The 20,739-nt window shown below is 44.4% G+C and overlaps 1 protein-coding gene across 3 annotated transcripts in view; it reads right to left on the bottom strand.

Annotated features, from left to right (window-relative positions):
* Positions 1-20,739, bottom strand: part of LOC141131571 (synaptotagmin-4-like) — a 105,748-nt gene that overhangs the window by 12,656 nt on the left and 72,353 nt on the right. For all 3 annotated transcript variants that reach the window (XM_073618991.1, XM_073618990.1, XM_073618989.1), the window contains one exon: positions 5,085-5,247. In XM_073618991.1, coding sequence (XP_073475092.1) covers positions 5,085-5,247 — 163 coding nt within the window. The remainder of the gene's footprint in view (positions 1-5,084; positions 5,248-20,739) is intronic.

Below are 20,739 nucleotides of genomic sequence, written 5' to 3'. Positions count from 1 at the left end.
GTAGGTGAACTTGTTTATTGCAGTAGAGTTTATATGCAGCTCCTGTTAATTTTAGTTAACCCTGTCCTTTCTGGTCTGGGATTCTATAGCTAGTTTTAGCTCTAGGCTCAATAATCAGTATAGGCTAGAGACAGGTTAGGCATCCGATGGCCACTTCTTATAGTTAGAGATCCAGTTGCATGTCAGATTGGGGACTATTAGAGACTAAAGAGCAGAGTAGATAGGTGACTGAGTTGCAGTGCCACACCATAGTTTCTGCGTGTAAGAAGCTGCATTCCAGGCCAGTTGGACAATGGCTGAAGGGTCTCTAATCACCGCAGATCTTGTTTACAAGTTTTTGACACGTGCTCATCCTTAGGCCAACTGGACTTTGCTGCAACATTGGCCGGGGATAGCTCTACTAATAACTAGATAATTATACCATAGTACTAGGGTATATATACTCGGGTATATATATGCTCAATTCCACCAGGACTCCTATCGGGCCCATTGCTGTACATTGGATGTATGTACTGGTATTAATCTCTTTGTTAAAAGCTTTTTTGTTTCTATACTGGTGTGTATCTATAAACTTATGGTTATTTGCTGTTTGCAGTAGTTCCTCTGCTCCCAATAAAAAAAAGTAAGTCTCTTTTATAGGTATTTAGAGACATTACAACATACGAAAAAAGAGAGTAGCAGTGAATATGAGCTCAGCGCCCATGTGGGGGCAGCACTCAAAAGTCAAACCCCAAAAAATATAGTGGAAATCATTACAGTTCCTAAAGTGTGTGGCTAGAGCACTAAGCTGATACGAGAAAGATAAAACCTTGCCCCAAAAAACAAAGGACTCTCCCTAAAAGAGGTAGTTAGTTAAGGGTCCCCAAGAAAAAAACAAAGAGTATCCCTGTGCAAAATACCACAGTAGAAGGAGTAGAATATGGCTCGTCAGATAGTAGACGTCGTAGCAGTGAAGAGATCATCTAACCAGCATGACCAGACTTTAGAAAAGAATTTTGGTACAGTTTCTCTTATGGAATGTATCTCAGTATAGAGGTAAGTTATGCAGTGTACACACGGTCGGACTTTTCGACCGGACTTGTCAGACGGACCGAGTCCGGCGGACAATCCGAACGTGTGTGGACTTCATCGGACCTTCAGCAGACTTTTCCAGTCGAAAATCTGACGGACTTTAGATTTGGAACATGCTTCAAATCTTTACGTCGTAACTCCGCCAGACCCAGAAATCCGCTCGTCTGTATGCTAGTCCGATGGACAAAAACCGACGCTAGGGCAGCTATTGGCTACTGGCTATCAACTTCTTTATTTTAGTCCGGTGTACTTCATCGCGTACGAATCCGTCGGACTTTGGTGTGATCATGTGTAGGCAAGTCCGTTTGTTAAAAAGTCAGTCGTAAGTCCATCAAAAGTCCAGTAAAAGTCCGTCGGAAAGTCCGTCGGATCAGTCCGGTCGACAAGTCTGCCCGTGTGTACGCGGCTTTAGAGTTCACCAGCTGCTTCCAAAACTGGACAGTGGGAGGAGAGGATTTTTTTCAAACACATAGTGATAGCTTTTCTAGAGTAGAACAATAGAAGGCTAAGGAAAGTTTTCTCTGCCACAGTAGGAACCAAGTCCTCCACCAGACCTAACAGGCAGAGTCTGGGCTTTGAGGTAATAGAAAGCTGGGCCATGGCATTAATGACAATAATATTACTCCAGTAGGGAGTAATTGCCGGGAAGGGCCAAAACATATGAGAAAAATATCCAGTTAATTGAGTACAATGCCAACAAGCTGGGGAGATTTTTTGGTTCATCTTGAGGAGCCTGGAAGGGGTAAATTAAACACAATGTAGGATTTTGAATTAAATGAGTTTATCTCTAGCAGACAGTAGTTGTTTGTACCACATGTCCAACCAATCCACCTTGTCCAGATCAGGAACGTCCAATTGCCATTTTTGTCTCAAGGCAGATAACCCAGGAATGGCGGTCATTATAAAGCGTTGATACACCACCAAGGTGGGTTTTTGCATTTTAGGGACTCAGGGCAAGGATAATTAAGATCTATGTGGCACTCAGGAAATTGGCTACCAAAGACATGAGAAAACCTGAAGGTACCAAAAGTAATAGTGAGGAGGTACATTAAAGTGGTCCTAAATGCATGAAGGTAAAAAACCTTCTGCATGCAGCTCCCCCCCAGTCCCCCTGTTATAATCACCTGAGCCTTATGGACACACAGAGCAGGGCTTGAGAGGGAGCAAGCACAAGTACTCCCATAGCAAACGGCTTGCTATGGGGGCACTCAGCAAGGGGAAGGAGCCAGGAGTGGCAGAGGGGGACCCAAGAAGAGGAGGATCAAGGCTGCTCTGTGCAAAACCATTGCACAGAGCAGGCAAGTACAGGGTTGGTGCAAGGATTTTTGACACCCTAGGCGAAACCTCATTTTGCCGCCCTCATTGACTCCGCCCCTGGCTCCATCCCCTTTGCCCTGCCCATGTATAGGGTGGAGGTAGCGGGCGGAGGTTTTTGCGGTGCCTCTCCACCCACACCTGTGCCTCTGAACTTGGCTTTAAGACAAATAGTGGCGGCACAGGACAGGCTAGGGTAGTATGTAGACAGGCTAGGATAGTATGTAGACAGGCTAGGGTAGTATGTAGACAGGCTAGGGTAGTATGTAGACAGGCTAGGGTAGTATGTGGATAGGCTAGGGTAGTATGTGGACAGGCTAGGGTAGTATGTAGACAGGCTAGGGTAGTATGTAGACAGGCTAGGGTAGAGAGATGGGGGAGATCAGAAAGTAGGAGAGAGATGGAGGGGGGGAGAGGTGGGTGGAGAAAAGGGGTTGAAAGAGAGATATGGGGTGAGAAAGAGTGGGGATATAGAGAGACGAGATGGGGGTTGAGAGAGAGGAGGGGGGCTGAGAGAGAGAAGGGGGATGAGAGAGAGAAGAGAGAGAGAGGTGAGAGAGAAAAAGAGGGGGGGGGGGAGAGAGAGAGTCATGCATAGGGTCCTTCATTTAAGACATACAGTGCCTCCCATCCTCACAACACCCGGGGGTTTTCATTATAAGATGTATAGTGCCCCCATCCTTAGGACACACAGGGGGTTCCCCATTTTAAGACATACAGAGTCCCCCATACATACAGAGGGTCACACAGAGGACACCCCATTATAAGATATATAGTGCCCCCATCCTCAGGGCATGCAGGGGCTTCCCCATTATGGAGTGCATATATGAGAGTATATACTCATCCTCAGGTCACAGAGTGGACCCCTCATTATAAGGCACACAGAGCCCCCACTCAGAGCAGAAAGGGGATCCCAATAAAGCACAAATAGTCCTAATTCTCAGGTCACAAAGAGTGCTCATCATTACAAGGTGTACAAAGCCTCCATCCCCAGGTCATACAGGGGTCCGTTATAAGATGTAATGAGGTCCCCATCCTGAGGTCACACAGGAGGTCCCCATTATTAGTACAGTGCCCCCCATCCTCAGGTCACACAGGGGTCTCTCAATATGAGTGCAGTTCCCCTAATCCATATGACAGGGGGTCCCCCCATTGTGAGTACACTGTCCCTGCTCGGGACACACAGGGGGCCCCCATTATATGAAGTACAGTGCCCCCCCTCCTCCTACACACACATAGTCCTCTCTGCCTCCCATGTTCCATCACATATGTTGCATTGCTTCAACCCCTCTGCACTCATGTTTACCATTGATGGTAAACAGGGTTCAGTGTACAACTGTGACAAGAGGGGCCACTGGCTCTTACCACTCTTGCTACAGCAGACAGGTACAGAGCTGAGTGACAGGGCAGCAGACCAATCGGCTTCCAGCTGCATTTGGGTAAAACAGCAGCCAGACCTCCTGCTGGGAAGCGTAACTATGCAGATAGCAGTGTAGGAGAGGCTTTAACATTGCTGTTCTCATCGACACAAGGTACATGAATAAAACAAGTCACACATGCTACCTATGTGTCGGTGGTGCTGCTGAACCAATGCCGACCCCTGCCCTGAGTTCTCTCACTCTCACTGGTTCGGGAAGTGTCCTCCTCCCCAGGCTGTCTCTGGCTCTCTCTCCGCACAGGACCGGCCCGCTTACTCCATCCATCCCCCCTGTCCTCCCAGAAGCCTCTCATGGGGCCCCCTACTGAATGGTCAGTCCGCCCCTGGTCCCCGCACACACACACCCCTTACCTGAGGGCAGGATGGAGACAGCGGAGAGCAGACAGAGCAGAGAGTCCAGTGTCTGGCCACATTACAGGGAACACTCCCTCCAGGAGAGCTGTGCATGCCAAGCCCCGCTCCTCCTCTGCCCTCCGGCCATCGGGATCCTTTCCCCGGCTCCGCATCCCGAGCCCCACAGGCAAACTAATGTTTCCATGCTGCGCCCTCTCTGCTATGGGGTGCAGGGTGGAAGTTTAGTTTGCTAGCTGGAGGAACAGACAGGTCTTTTAGAAATCTGAATCCCTAGCGAGTGGCTGGGGATCCGGATTTTGCCCACCCTGGCACCCTAGGTGGCTGCCTGATCTACCTATTGCTACCAATGGCCCTGGGTAAGTATAACATGTTTGTTATTTTTAAAAAATAAAAAAGTTAAACCTTTAAAATCACTTTAAATTTACAATGAACAGCATTGAAAGGAAGCAGGCAGCAGTCCTCGACTATGTTCCAGTGTCTTGATTTTGTATGCTCTCAATTACTTTGATTAGATTACTGGTTAATTTCACTGGAGGGGAATCCCTTCTGTTCACAGAGGTTATGTCCTGGGTGGAGGCACTGCCAACTTTATTATAAGAACCCCTTCCCTTCCACTTAGCAAAGATTTTGGTTCTCTTATTTACCTACATGCTCAATGCAATATCCTGTTTGGGGAGGGCCATTTGTCATAACGCTGCACCCCCACCAAACAGAGAACTACATAAGATTGCAGAATTCATGTGTATGCCTAGTCTGCGAGATTTTTTTGACAGGCAGCTCTAGGCAGTGAAATGTCAGAAGATCAGGACAGATACATATAAGACTGGGTGGGGATGCTGTGGTATAATTTTGTGATCTCTTTGCCCCTTCATTCATGAATGCAGTTCTTAATAATGTGGCCTTTTACCTGGTGCTCCAGGAATACGTGTAAGTTTGCCCAGGCTTTCGGCCTTCTGTACCATCACTTTGATACGACTGGCCAGTGACTGATGCTGCAGGAGGACCAGTATCTGTCCTGGATATTTGAAGGTGGACGTAGGAGAGGAAAACACATCCATAGTGCTCAAACTCTGATCAAAGAAAAGGAAGTCACAGGCTTTTATTATTAAGTGAAGTAAACCCCCATCAAAATGGAAAACTACAGAACAATGCAAAATATTGTTAATGTATCTTGATTACAAACATCCAGCAGGCCTTTATACATTCCAGAAAAGAAGTCAAATTCATCAACTAAACCCTTCCCTAGGTGAATTCAGTAAGAGCCAGTTACAATTGTTTTGTTTTTGTCCAGTGTATACCTTATCTTAATCTTAGTTTGCAAGAAAATTAAGGTTAACCAAAAAAAAATAAGGTTTTCATATTGGCTATATAAAATGTTACATAGTTGGTAAGGCTGAAAAAAAACACCAGCCCATCCAGTTCAGCTGTGGTGTGTGAGTGTGCTTGTGTTTATGTCAATAGTACATTGTATATCCCTGTGTGTTGTGATTGTTAAGGTGCCAATCTAATAGTTTTTTAAGCTATTGACGCTTCCTGCTGATACCACTGCTTGTGGAAGGGAATTCTACATCCTTACAGCTCTGACAGTAAAGAACCCTCTATGCAGTTTCAGGTTAAACTGCTTCTCTTTCAATTTCAGTGAATGGCCACGTGTCTTTTTAAACTCCCTTTCACTGAAAAGTTTTTTCCCTATGCTAGGGTTACCAGTACGGTATTTGTACATCGCTAGCATATCTTCTCTCTAGGGTCTTTTTTCCAGAGAGAATAAGTTCAATGCTTCTGGTCTTTCCCCATAGTTGAGATCCTCTAGTCCCTTTATTAGCTTTGTTGCCCTTCGCTGGACTCTCTCCAGTTCCAGCACATCCTTCTTGAGGACTGGTGCCCAGAACTGGACGGCATACTCAAGATGCGGCCGGACCAGAGTCTTGTAGTCTCTGAAGTGAATCCCCTTTTCAATGCATGCCGATATTCTGCTGGTTTTGCATGTAGCAGCTTGGCATTGCATGCCATTGCTGAGTCTATGATCTACTAGGACCCCCCCAGATCCTTTTCCATTCTAGATTCCCCTAGAGGTTGTCCCCCCATTGAATAACTTACTTTCATATTTTTAGCACTCAAATGCATTACTCAGGTCTTCTTGTAAGGTTTCCACATCCTGTGCTAAGTTTATTGCCCTGCTTAACTCTGTATCATCCGCAAATACTTAGATTGAGCGGTTTATCCAATCCTCTATATGGTTTATGAATAAATTAAACAGAATTGGTCCCAGGACAGATCCTTGGGGGACCCCACTCGCTATTTATCACCACCCTTTGGACCCGCTGCTGTAGCCAGTTTTCAATCCAGGTACATACCCTATGGTGCATGCAGACCTCAGTTTGTAAAGTAAACATTTGTGGGGAACTGCCTTTGCAAAATCCAGATACACCACATCCACAGGCCTACCTTTATTTAGATTGCAGCTCACTTCTTCATAGAACGTTAATAGATTGGTCTGGCAAAAACAATTCTCCATGAATCCACGTTCCTTAAGGACCCTCGGGTGTAAGCCATCTGGTCCTGGTGACTTATTTATGTTAGGTTTCCAAGTCTATTTCTCAAACGGTCTTCTGTGTTATTACCATTACAGTCTTGGTTACTATATCCCCCCATTTCCTTTGTGAAAACTGAGGAGAAGAATGCATTTAAAACTTTTGCCTTCTCTTGCCTTTTGTAACCAAATTCCCTTCATCATCCTTTATGGGGCCAATATGTTCTTGTCTCACTTCCTTAATGTTTATTTATTTAAAGAATTTCTTGGAGTTTATTTTTTACTCTGCTTCACTATATGCCTTTCTTGGTCTATTTTAGCTGCCCTGATTGCGCTCTTACACTTCTTATTGCATTCTTTGTATTGTTGGAATGCTGACAATGACCCCTCAGCCTTGTATTTTTTAAAAGGCCTTTTATTTTTATTTTATACGCATTTTTATGTTAGAGTTTAGCCACCCAATATTTATTTAAGCTCTTTTAAACTTATTTCCTGTTGGAATGCACTGGCCAATACCTTTATTTAGTATGCTCTTAAAGCACTGTGTTAAACAGTATTATTAATTTTTAAATAACATTCCTGCAGATAGATTCCTTTCCAGCCAGTGCTCCCACCAATCATGTAGACTTCAAAATAAATAATGAAGAAGAATTTGGTCTTCTACTCAAAGCATGATAACCAGAATTGTGGTTGGTATAAGCATAGAATGCATCAAACCACTTTAAGGCTGTACTGTAAGCATTTCACTTAGGGACACATATTTTAAAATACAGGAGTATATATTTACATTCCCATCACACCTCCTTTAATTATTTGCTGACCATGTAATGTATATGTGTGGTGGCAAAGAGGGTGGGTTTCAACAGCCACACACCACACATATGCGTCCATGGGCAGCAGAGGTTTCCATGCAGAGAGCGCGCTCACCCTGCACTCCCAGCACTGTAAATGAGCTGTCAGAGGCCCTTGGCCTCTAATAATGCTAAAGGGATGCTGGGGCAGGGTGGGAAGGGATTAAAAACTAACGCCAGCCATACTTTTTTTTTTTTCAGTTTTGACTTAGTTTAACATCTGTTGTTTAACTATACATTTTGTAAAGGATTCTGCTAGTCACTAAGAATAAAGAAAGGGTTAAAACTCTTGTCCGATTTTTTTGCCATCTGTGTCCCATTGGGGAGATTTCCCTTCACTTCTCACACCATGGCCACACAAAATTTGGGATTTTTTATTTTCACTTGTGGTCAACAAGACAAATAGAGCCTGTAAATCTCCCTAACAGGGACAAAAAAACAGCAATAAATAACATGACAGGTGTTCTAATCCCTATTAACTCTATCCAAAATGTAAAAAAATGCCTTCGGTTATACTTTCAAATATCTGGATCAAGTCATCTAGATGTAGTTCTTTGAAAAGTTGTTGATCTTTTCTGAATAATTTTTTGTATAAAAGTGGTTTTGCTTTTCTTTTTTCTTTTTTGTAAATAAACACAGAATTTAGAAAACAAATAACAGACTCTTTATCAGGCTTTTATTTCCATCCTCACAATGTTGTCACTAGGACAAGGCAAATGATGGAAAATGTCTCCAACACAGTTACAACTTTGCAGAGTGGCAAAAGCTTGATCCTCCATCGCACTGGACAAGAAGTGAGGGGAAATCTCCCCTTGGTTACATACACATTACTATAATATAATGGAACTTCATAAACAGTGAAAACAATGGGCAAATAAATGTAGAAAAAAAATGTAAAGAATTGAATAAACAGTGTTCAAAAGTAAATCTTCCTTTATGCTTGTGGTTGTATATCCAAAGACTTATGCACACAGGCACTGAGGGGCTCCTACGCTGAAGAATCCATAGTGCAAAGTACAAAAATGTGTCCCTACACCTGCAAAGCTAGAAAGTTGCTTTTAGATTACAAGCTATGAAATGCATAAGAGCTATGGGTCTAAAGAAGCAGCTTGGTGGCAACATGCATGAGCTTTAACTGTGCTCTATTGAAATTATGTTTTCTGTGCTCTGTTGTATTTATTTACATATATTGCATAAATAGAAAATGCGTCCTGAAGATGGCAGCATAACCTGCTGTCAGTAGCAGTATGCATAATTTTTACAAGTCATACCCATAAAACAGAATACTAGCCAATATCTAAATACATATACCTGCACTGTTTTACTTTGCAAAAAATGTATAATCCTTTCCAGTCATGATTCTGATTCATACAGCTCTGCTAACCATATAAAAATAGGTGACACCACTATTTACAACTTGCATACTCATGCCCAGTCATTATCTTTAGCAAGCTTACTGAAAAGTAGATAAGCATCACTTGATTTGTAAAGGTCGTCCAACACCCCTTCTCTCTATCGCAGCCTGCCTAACCCTCCTATCCAGCCCCCAGTGCCTGAAAAATATATTAGACAGCTCTGTGTAATGCCTCATTTTAATAAAAAGATAGATCAATTATAATTGTTTAAATCCATACATAATTGAAATACCTAAAAGGGTTTTGATACGTCTGTCTAGAGTTCTGCTTACTGCCCATGTTCACATCGGGCTGAATTGACATGTCAAATCGCCGGCTATTGCCGGCAACTTCACCGTCCGAATCAGTGCGACATTGACTTTGCAGCGCCGCACCGATTCCCAAAAGTAGTTCCTGTACTACTTTTGGCGACTTCGGGGGCTATTTGAATAGACATCTGTGCAGGAACCCGCACAGATGTCTGTCAAATGACCACCAAAGTCGGACTGCTTTACCGGTTTGAGATCGTGTGAGTTCAGATGAACTTGCATAATTTCAAACCCGCCCTCAATGTGAACCTGGGCTAAACCTTACTTACAAAAGTAAGAGACTAATGTAGCACCCTATAGTGTGCTACTAGTGTGAGTGAAGGCAAATTTATGTTTTAACTCATGGTTAACTTGTGAGTCTTAATTGGGTCATGGCTTTACTGCAGGTCAGGCTGGATAACTCACAGAGGCAAGCCTCTGGTGCCTCCCCCTGGTTCTGGAAGTTTGGAGACATTTCTAGCCACTAGAGGGCAGAGGCCAAGAGCGTTGATCTGCATACTTAGGGGAGCTTGGCCAATCCCTAGGCAGTGGGCCTGGCAGGGTGGCTGATCCAGCCCTTAAATATGGATGAGTCATGCCAGCAGGGGAGTCAGGAGGAAGATGGAGCGCTGAGGGGACTGTCCGTGGCCTTAGAAGGCAGCCTATGGTCTGGGGGGCTTTGCCTCTGGCTAGAACTCGGGCTGGCTTGACAGCAGTGCAGTTTGAAAGGAATCTTACCTAAGAAGCAGCGGGAGCAAGGAGAACAGTGTAACACATCAGCACACAAAGGGATTCACAAGGGGAGACACTGCCACATGTAGCAAGCATTTCTGGAGGACAGCATTGTGGTTAACCTTTCCTGTCCTTTGACTTCAGAAATCTTCGGTGCAGCTGGTTGGGCTGGTGAGGAAGCAGCCAGGTGGGCTGGTAGTCCTGCAGGCAGTAGAACTGGGATAAGTATCCGCAGAAGTGGGAGATACCCCTGGATGTTGCTTACTACACAAAGTTCTACTTTCTAAAAACTGAAGAGTTCCTAGTCCTTAAGGGGCTTTTGCAATTTTAGCATTAAAAGACTCTCAGTGTCCAGAAAGGAAGACATGTCAAAATCGTGCATATATGGAAGAAGTTGTCCCTGGTTATTGTTTATTTATTTATTATAAGTCAAACTGGGCATCCCATAATTTCTATTCCCCATTCAAGTTATTACCCTTAATAAAACAACAAGAATAAAAACAAGCTCAAAGACTGTTCCTTGTGTCTGGAGAAAGTGGAAAATGCATGTTGCCTAGCTGTGCAGGAGTGGGGAAACCAGTCATCTGCAACCCCTGGAGGGGGGGGGGGGGGGTAGTGCTACACTAATTTTGAACGCTGGGGCAAAGGGTGTGCAGTGTTGCCTATAGGGACCAATCTGGTTTTAAATTGCATTCTTTAGCCCTTTAAATATAAAGCATTAAGAATAACTTTCATTTTTTCAATTTTATTTTGCTTAGCAAGCCAGAGGTTTTGCTAGTAAATGAAGCTGATTGTAAGTCATTCTGCACTTTTGTAAAGCTAATATGCAATTGCTTCTGCTCAGCCGGCCTATCTAGAGCTGATAGAAAATTCTTGAGTACTACTTCAACGTGGTTCTAAAGTCTTAGACCCCTTTCACACTGGGGCTGCCCGAGTGTTAACGGTAAAGCGCTGCTCATTTTAGCGGTGCTTTACCGCTTTTTAAGCGGCGCTTTTCGGCCGCTAGGGGGGTACTTTTAACCCCCTGCTAGCAGCCGAAGAAGGGGTTAAAAATGCCCGTGTTGCAGCGCTTCTGAAACGCTTTTTCAGACACTTCGAAAACGCTGACCATTCATTGCAAAGGGCAGGGGTGTTTTGGGAGCGCTGTATACAGAACTCCCAAACCGCCCCAAAGATGCTGCTCGCAGGACATTTTCTAATGTCCCGCAAGCGCACCGCCCCCCTGTGGAAGGACTCGGACTTTCACATTCGGGCGGCATGGGAGGCAGTTTTCAGGCGCTTTATAGGAGCTATTTCTAGTGCTAAAATGCCTGAAACTCAGTGTGAAAGGGGTCTAAAGGTTTTTTTTTACCGTAACCTCTTCACACCCATGCTATAGCCGAAAGACAGCTACAGCAAGGGCCTAAATTGCCAGGAGGGCGTCCATGTACGTCCTCCCATGCTCGCGCTCAGTGTTGCCAACCTACCAGATTGAAATTTACTGACACAACACCCAAAATTTCCTGGCACAGCCAAGTTTTTACTGGCATTTCCAAAAGTTACAAAAAACTGTTTTAAGTGCAAATTTTAGTATTTAGGCTACAAACAAGTACAACGTGCAATTAGCGTGATTTAAGGTAGATATTAGGGCAAAAAACATATTTCTTATTTTATTTTCGATATAGTAAGTAAGTAGGACTCAAGAGGGCAAGAAATTAGAATAGGAAGGCACACACACACACATGAAGTTGACTCTTGGTCCCTTCAGTCCACTCCAGTCTAAACAACACTTACAGTCCCGTTCCCGACCTGCCCTGCTCCTGTCCTGCAGACCCGCACACCATGCTCTGGTCGCTCTGCTTGGCTCCCTTGCACCATGACATCACACGACACGCTTGGGCACTGCCTCCACCAGAGCTGCCCGAACACACTGTAGCAGGGACTCGGATGGTCTCGGCCGGCTCTGGACCGAGCCGAACATCACAGCCATATTTTTTACTGGCAACTTTTTCTATTTACTGGCAGGAGAACATTGCCTGTTTTTTACTGGCTGCCAGTAAAAATACTGACAGTTGGCAAAACTGCTCGCACTGCCTGCGTGCCTGTGGGGCGTGGGCTCTGTGCTCTGTGATCAGCAAGTTTGTGAGACTCAGCTGATCACAGAGGGGGCCAATCCTGGTCCCTTTGCACGTGATCAGCTGTCAGCCAATGACAGCTGAACACGTGATGTAAACAGAAGCCCGTAATCGGCTTTTTTTTTCTCTCACGCTGACAGCGTGAGGAGAAAAAAAAACAGATTACCGGCTTGTGTAAACAGGACATTGGTTCCACACACAGAGAGCCACTGCCGCCTCATCAGTGCCCACCAGTGCCACCTACCAGTGCCCACCTTCCAGTGCCCGTAAGTACTGCTAAGCAGTGCCCACCAGTGCTGCCAATCAGTGCCCATCAATGCCTCATCATCAGTGCCACCTATCAGTGCTGCCTATCAGTGTCTATTAGTGCCACCTATCAGTGCCACCTCATCAGTGCCCATCAGTGCCACCTATCAGTGCTGCCTATCAGTGTCTATTACTGCCACCTATCAGTGCCACCTCATCAGTGCCCATCAGTGCCGCCTCATCAGTGCACATCAACGAAGGAGAAAAATTACCCGTTTGCAAAATTTTATAACTATGAAAACTGTTTTTTTTTTCTAAATTTTTGTTTGCTTGGCAAAAAATAAAAACCCCAGTAGTGATTAAATACCACCAAAAGAAAGCTCTATTTGTGTGAAAAAAATGATAAAAATGTCATATGGGTACAGTGTAGCATGACCACGCAATTGTCATTCAAAGAGCGACAGCGCTGAAAGTGGAAAATTGGCCTGGGCATTCTATGCTTTAAGGTGAAAAACCTTCTATGCTGCAGCAGCCCTCCAGAGCCCCCCCCCCCCCTTTTACTTACCTGAACCCAATCTTTCTGACGAGAAAGAGCATAGCAGCTCCAGCCGCTGTCTCGGGTCCTCATTAGATAGATTGATAGCAGCAGGAGCCATTGGCTCCCACTGCTGTCACTCAAATCCAGTGACACAGGGGGTGGGGCAATGTCCTGCTGTCTGTGTCAATGGACGCAACAGCAGGACTCGGGAGTGCGTTCGCACGAGTGCCCCCATAGAATGTGGCTCTTCATGGGGCACTCAATGTGGAGGAGCGCCACTGGGGGACCCCAGAAGAGGAGGATCTGGGCCACTCTGTGCAAAACCCTTGCACAGAGCAGGTAAGTATGACATGTTTGTCATTTAAAAAAAAAAGCCAACCTTTAGCATCACTTTAAGTGCCACGTAAGCAAGTGGTTAATGCATTCTCTGCATTGGGGTAAAAAAAAACCTCCCTGCTAACTGTCTTACTCACCCGCATCCCTAAACACTTACCTGGCTCCTATCACTGATGTAGCGCTGCCTCATCTCCAGCACCGCTCCTCTTTAGTATAGTGGAATACTATACTATTAAGGAATACTCAGGCAAGCATACTTTTTACTTATTTAAAGGTGAGAGCCAAAGCTCTCTTGACCATACTGTACTTCTGCTATGGATCACAGGACATCTGGAAGGGACCTTTTTACAAGAGCACTGAGTCCAGTAAACTTGGAAAGAATGCTGCTCTAGTTAAAAATGTGTCCAAACTGTCCATCAGTCAATCAATAATTTATTGTCTGTGTGACAGACCTAGCCGGGAAAGAGACTTTTGGAGGGGACTGTATGCTAGCCTCTTGCTGATCGATCGGGGACCCTTGTATTTGGGGGAACGGTGCTCTTTGTGAGCTGTATGTCTGGGGACCCTGGATTTGCCATATTGGAATAGTGGCTGATTCATAATGCTGGGACAGATACTGTTAGGAGATGCTGATGTAAATTCCAACACCTGTCTGTCTATTGTCTGCTAAAATGTGTATTGTAAATAAGTCTACTATGGGATCTAAGAGTCATTAGATCCCCATTGTTATTTGTGTTAATTAACTCTGCTATAGTGTGAAGAAGAGTCTATGTTGATTGTGATAATGTTGATTGGATTTTCTGAACTACAAGATGGCCAGTTTGGCCTAAAAGTCATGTCTGAGTCATCTAGTCTGTCTAAAGGGATTAGTTAATTAGCTCATGTTAATTAGGTTAATTAGGTTACAGCTGTATTGTTAGAGTAATATGAGCAGGAGGTCTGCACCTACACTTTGAGTGTATAAAAGCCTGTATTTTGTCATTAAAGATAGATTCCTGTTTGAACTTACATACAGCCTGCCTGGTGCTTGTTCTGAGCTATCACAACTGGGTTAGAACGGCACATAGCTGAAGTTCTAATCCCGGAGCATTGGAAGACTGAACCATCAGACGTTGCAATCTGATTCTATAGCTGCAGAGGAGTGTCGGGAGAGTGGAACCGAGCGAGCAAGGGGCTCGTTACATTGGTTGGCAGCCGTGGGATTCGCTCTCCAGTTACTGGGACACTCCAAACCAGCCTGCAGGAGAGCCACGCTGAAAGACTTACTTGAGAGCCATGGAAGGAATGGTGGGATCGTGCTTCCTTGCCGTGAACACATCCAAACCATCACCTGGATCCAAGGTAACAGGATAGCAGGAGAGGAGAAATACCAGCCACCATGGATGAGGAATTCAGAAGGAGGTTGCGAGAGGAGATACAGCACAGAGGACCAGTATCAGAGCAGGTCCTGCTAGGATGGTTTGATTCTGTCCGCTGTGAGCTCTGGAAGGAAGCGCTAGCCCGTGAGCAGCGACACCAGGGAAAAGTTCTCCCCTCTGTCCATGTGAGGTACTGGTCGCAGTATGAAGTGCGAATGCTGTTTTTGGGGAACAGCCAAACCAGGAGTGGACAGCCGAGTTAAGCAGGCTGATCCGGGCAGAAATGCGGTTGGACGAGAGCTACAGAGCCCTCCAGTGGTATGTAGCCCAAGTGTGCCCATGGATGGCGGATGACAGCCCCACGGAAGGCTTTGGCTACGATGGCCTGGGATTGTTATACTGGAGGCTGTCCAGGGACCCTGACTTTGGAAGTGATCGGGAGGGGAGTTTAGAGAAAATAATGGAGCACAGAGAGCGGAGACTGAATGCCTCAGAAGTGCACTGGGCACTGGAAGATTTGGAGTTTCTGGCCGTTCAGGAATGGGAGTTGGAGATCGCCTACAAACGGCTGTTAGACTCTGCTCAGCAGCAGGGTGGTGTTCCCTTTGCCTGGGACTATCAGGAAATACCAGTTGACAACTCTGAAATCCTGGCTGAAGAGTTGACAATGTGGCAGAGTAACGGTGTGCTTTGCCAACCTGCACCCGCAGCTATGGAGGCGGAGGTCTTATGGCAGATGCAGCAAGTGCTGACTGACCTTTATGAACCTGTTTCTGCATTGGATGATCTTGGATGGAGGAATGTGCCTGTCCAGCAGAATGCCAGAGAAAATCTGAAGATTGCCGTCCCCAAACCTGAAGTGCTGACAATAGGGCAGAGCTCTGCTAACCTCTGCCCAGCACTGATAGCATCTTCTGGGTTCCACGGAGAGGAGATGGTGAACCTTTATCCCCAGACACCAGTTGCAGAGACAGGGGATTTGATAGACTTTTCTGCTGAGGAAGAACAACCTGGTGAGCCTCCAGCAGAAGAAGAGCTGTTATTAGGGCCAAACTTCACTATGCTCTGCCCAGCACCAACAGAAGTATCTGTGAAGTCACAAGGAACTTCCCCAGCTGAAGCGCTGGCAACCGGACAGAGGGTCCAAGATCTCTGCCCTACACCTGCGGCGGTTCCGGAGGCTCAGGGTGAGAAGAAGGTGGTCACGTCCCAGCAGCAGATCAGGATACAGGGGGAGAAGGGAGAGGAGGTGTTCGTCATCCCTCCCCAACAGTTAGCCGGAGCAGATGGTGTGGGGTTTCCAGCAGAAGGGCTGGCAACAGGGCAGAGTACTGCTGGACTCTGCCCTCAACTAACAGAGGATGGATGTCCTGTGAAGGTGGATGGGACTTCAGTCTCCACCTGTATACCCCAGGGATGCTGGGCAGTCGGCCCAGATCCCCAACAGCATGACGGAGTGAGCCCAGACACCCTGTCTTCTCTCCAGCGGCAGAAAGGACTCCAGGGAGAAGGGCCAGTCCAGGCCTCTCCCCAGCGGCAGATATGTTCTCTGAGAGAGGCAGAGGTTGGCTGGGTGAGTAATGCTTTGTTTGGATTTATATATTAATAAAGGGTTATTGTGACTTAAATTAACTTGTTCCTCTGGGGCTGCTTTGCTGTTTTTTATGGTTTCTGATTCAGGTGACAAGCTGCCCAGTGTGACTGTGAAGATTTGGCTGAGAAATGTGGCTGTTGTTGAGTAGAACATCAATAAGCTGAACGATGGATTGTTGGCACAGTGTACGGCAGGAAACAGTTGGCCAAATAATGTATGCTTTCACCGTTATATACAATCCTGTCACTGGATAGTTTCAGTAGTTACCTCAGGACTACCCGCTGAAATAACCTCAGGAATATCTTGACTCCAGGTACCATAGGATTATCAGACCTGCTCCCCTGCCCACTCTCCCCCTTTTTTTGCCTTATTTCCAACCACTATCCACTGGGAGTGGATAGCGGGTGGTAGCCTGTAATTTGGTCAGTGTAAAATTACTTTGCTTGAGTCTACGGGTTGCAGGAAATAAAATTGCTTGATTTCCCCATCAACATAGTCAGTGGGAACTGTTGTGTTCACCCGGTAAGGGGGGAGGCGTCCCTGCCGGGAGAATACAGTGACTATTGCTAGCTCCTACGGTCACTGGCAAAAATCACATGCCGAAAATCCGACATGCTGGCTGTACCCAAGTCGATCGATGGATCAACTTTGGTACATTCAGCCTGCCCATAGATGGTTTGAATCTTGGCCAGTCCCTGCTGAACCAGCCGAGATTTAAACCATCAATGGCCAGCTTTAATGGTTAAAAGTTGTTTTGAGTGGTATTACAAGTTTTAATAAATTTATATTTATTTTATCTAAACGTAATAGAGGGACAGAGGCCTTAAAGTGTAACAAAAGGCAAAACTTTTTTTTAGATTTAGATAAAGTAGAGAGAAATTAGAATACTTTTCATGTTTTTATTGCTGTCTGTTCACCCAATCTACAGTATTTGTCCTTTTTACCATTATCACCAAGAGTGTAAAATTTTGGGTTGCTACCAGAACAGTAACAGAGGGGAAATTAACCAATGGAGACATTAGTCTTGGTGACCCCGGTGACAACCAGGGATTCCCTCACTTTGTGGGGATTTCATCTCACTTCCTGTTTTGGCTATGGGACAGGAAGTGAAGGGAAATCCCCTCAATGGGGCACAGATGGCAAAAAAAAACAGACAATGGTTGTAACCCATGGTTATTATCTGATTGTGTATTTGAGATATGAAGGGTGATAATAAGGTATACAATCCCATGTAACATAAGCACATTTTTTCTACACATGGCACACAAATATAGAGATACCAAAGCTCTGCCTAGTCCAAACAATTGGCTAATCTATACATTATGTAATGTTTCTGTGATTTACTAATAGAAGTACATTAAACACTCCAGTGTGAATGATGGATGTTCCCATAGTGTAGGATAGTCCTGGTCTACAGGATGAAAACCTCTCACATTGGAAAAAAACTTCTGCAACTGAGTACCTGGAAGCACACAGAAGAGTTGTTGCATAGACACACAGATATACAAATAAAGTATTTGGCAGGCATCTAGCCCAACCTAGCAATGTCTGAATAAGTATTATTTAACCTTTTGGTTACCAGAACCATAAACCATATAACCCCCTTAATCCCGGAACTTCTTTTTTCATTCTAAGATGTCACAACTATACCTTTAAATGTTTGTAGCCTACTCTAACTTATTTTTTATTTTCTAGGCGCTAATTAGAAAGACATTGTTAAAGATTTTTTTTAAAAATGCATTTTCATCTCCATTCTTTTAACAAACATTTACCTAACTTGTGCATCCCAGGAATAAGCCTGAAATATAACCCTAAAGGTTTTTTGATAGATATCACATAATTGTGATTTTCGTGAAAAGTAGCAGAATTGAAAAATTTAAAGTGATTGTAAAGGTTCGAAGATTTGGCTGCTGAATGACCGGGCCATTTTTTGCGATTCGGCACTGCGTCGCTTTAACCGACAACTGCGTGGTCGTGCAACGCAGCACCCAAACAAAATTGACACCCTTTTTTTCCCACAAATAGGGCTTTCTTTTTTTTTCTTTTCATCTCTGAGGTTTTTATTTTTTGCGCTATAAAGAAAAAAAAGAGCGTCAATTTTGAAAAAAAGCACAATATTTTATACTTTTTGCTATAATAAATATCCCCATTTTTTTTAAAAAAAGCAATTTTTTCTTAGTTTAAGCCGATATTTATTTTTCTACATATTTTTGGTAAAAAAAAAAAAAAAAAAATCGCAATAAACGTATATTGATTGGTTCGTGCAAAAGTTATAGGGGCTACAAAATAGGGGATAGATTTATATCATTTTTATTATTATTATTTTTTTACTAGTAATGGCGGTGATCTGCGATTTTTATCGTGGCTGCGACATTATGGCGGACACAGACCATTTTGACACATTTTTGGGACCATTGGCATTTAAACAGCGATCAGTGCTATAAAAATGCATTATGAAAATGAAAAAAATTTGATAAAGCTGCAATAATACAATCTATATGAAATAAAAATCGGATTTTTATAACAGCTTACCGTTAAAATTCTTTTCTTGGAGTACATCATGGGAAACAGAGCCTTAAGTAATTACTTAATGAGTTATAGGCCACCTTCAGGTGATGGACACTGGTATAACCAATACAGGAAGTTCACTCCCTATATAACCCCTCCTCCTTCCAGGAGCACATCAGTTTTTGTAGCAAAGCAATATACTTAAATCCCAAAAAAGAGGGGAGGGACCTCTGTGTCCCATGATGTACTCCAAGAAAAGGATTTTACAGGTAAGCGGTTATAAAAAATCCTATTTTCTTTATCGTACATCATTGGACACAGAGCCTTAAGTAATTACTTAATGGGACGTCCCATAGCAATTCTACTTTAGGGGAGGGAGACACAACCCGCAGGGTACCCCCAGACTTGAGGACCTATACTGCTGCCTGAAGCACACTGCGCCCGAAGGCGATATCTTCATACCTTCTTACATCCACCTGATAAAATTTTGTGAATGTATGCACTGAAGAACAAGTTGCGGCCTTACAGATCTGAGCCATGGAGGCCTGATGATGCATTGCCCAAGAAACACTAACCGCCCTGGTAGAGTGCGCCTTAACTTGAAAAGGGGCGATCTTACCCCTTAAATTATAAGTTTGAATTATAACTTGCCGAATCCACTTAACGACAGTGGATTTCGACGCTGCCTGTCCTTTCTTAGGACCCCCTGGCAGAATAAATAAGGCATCAGTCTTAGGAATCTGAGCAGTTGCCTTTAAATAGATTTTCACTGCTCTCAGAACATCAAGATAATGTAGTGACTTTTCTTCCCTGGAACATGGTTTTGGGAAAAACGATGGCAGGACAATATCTTGGTTCTGCAAAAAGTCTGGACGAGGGCGTAACCCCGTGGGATCATTTCTTACAGATCTATGCATTTCCCCCTATTCAGTTGCTGCCTCGACTTCTTTGCAGGATCAAGCTGGAAAGAAAGCCAGTAATTCTGGTAGCACCAGCATGGCACAGAAGGTCATGGTATGCAGGAATCGTAAAGATGGCAGTGGAGGGTCCATGGTCCCTTCCACTAAGGCCAGACCTGCTCTCACAGGGGCCGATATTCCATCCTACCTTATGGTCTCTAAATTTAATGGCTAGGCTATTGAAACCCACATTCTGAAGAAACGTGGGCTTTTCGGGTTATCTCTACAGTTATCTCTATCCAGTTATCCAGTTATCTCTACCCTGATTAATGCAAGGAAGCCAGTTTCCAGAACCATATATTATAGGGTCTGGAGGGCTTATGTTTCCTGGTGTGAATCCAAGGGTTGGCACCCTCGGAGATATATCATAGGCAGAATTATTGCCTTTCTACAATTAGGGGTAGAAATGAAATTGGCCTTGAGTACTATTAAAGGCCAAGTCTCAGCTTTATCAGTCTTATTTCAAAGACCACTTTCTAAACATTCTTTAGTCCGATGTTTTATGCAAGGGGTGATGCGGCTTAATCCGCCATTCAAACCTCCCTTGAATCCTTGGGACTTGAACTTAGTTTTGTCTGTGTTACAAAAACAGCCATTTGAACCGATACAACATATTCCCCTAGTCCTTCTGACAAGGAAGATGGTATTTTTGGTTGCTATATTCTCAGCAAGGAGGGTTTCGGAATTAGCTGCTCTTTCTTGTAAAGAGCCATATTTGATTTTTCATGAGGACAGAGTGGTGTTACGTCCTCGTCCAGACTTTTTGCCAAAAGTGATTTCAGGTTTTCACCTGAACCAAGATATTGTCCTGCCATCGTTTTTTCCAAAATCATGTTCCAGGGAAGAAAAGTCACTACATTGTCTTGATGTCTTATTTATTCTGCCAGAGGGTCCTAACAAAGGACAGGCAGCGTCGAAATCCACTGTCGTTAAGTGGATTCGGCAAGTTATAACTCAAACTTATAATTTAAGGGGTAAGATCCCCCCTTTTCAAGTTAAGGCGCACGCTACCAGGGAGGTTAGTGCTTCTTGGGCAGTGCGTCATCAGGCCTCCATGGCTCAGATCTGTAAGGCCGCAACTTGGTCTTCAGTGC

The sequence above is a fragment of the Aquarana catesbeiana genome, linkage group LG03 (assembly GCF_042186555.1).
Source record: "Aquarana catesbeiana isolate 2022-GZ linkage group LG03, ASM4218655v1, whole genome shotgun sequence".
Lineage (NCBI taxonomy): Eukaryota > Metazoa > Chordata > Amphibia > Anura > Ranidae > Aquarana > Aquarana catesbeiana.
Note: the sequence above shows the minus strand (reverse complement) of the source record. Positions and strands in the feature narration are given on the sequence as shown.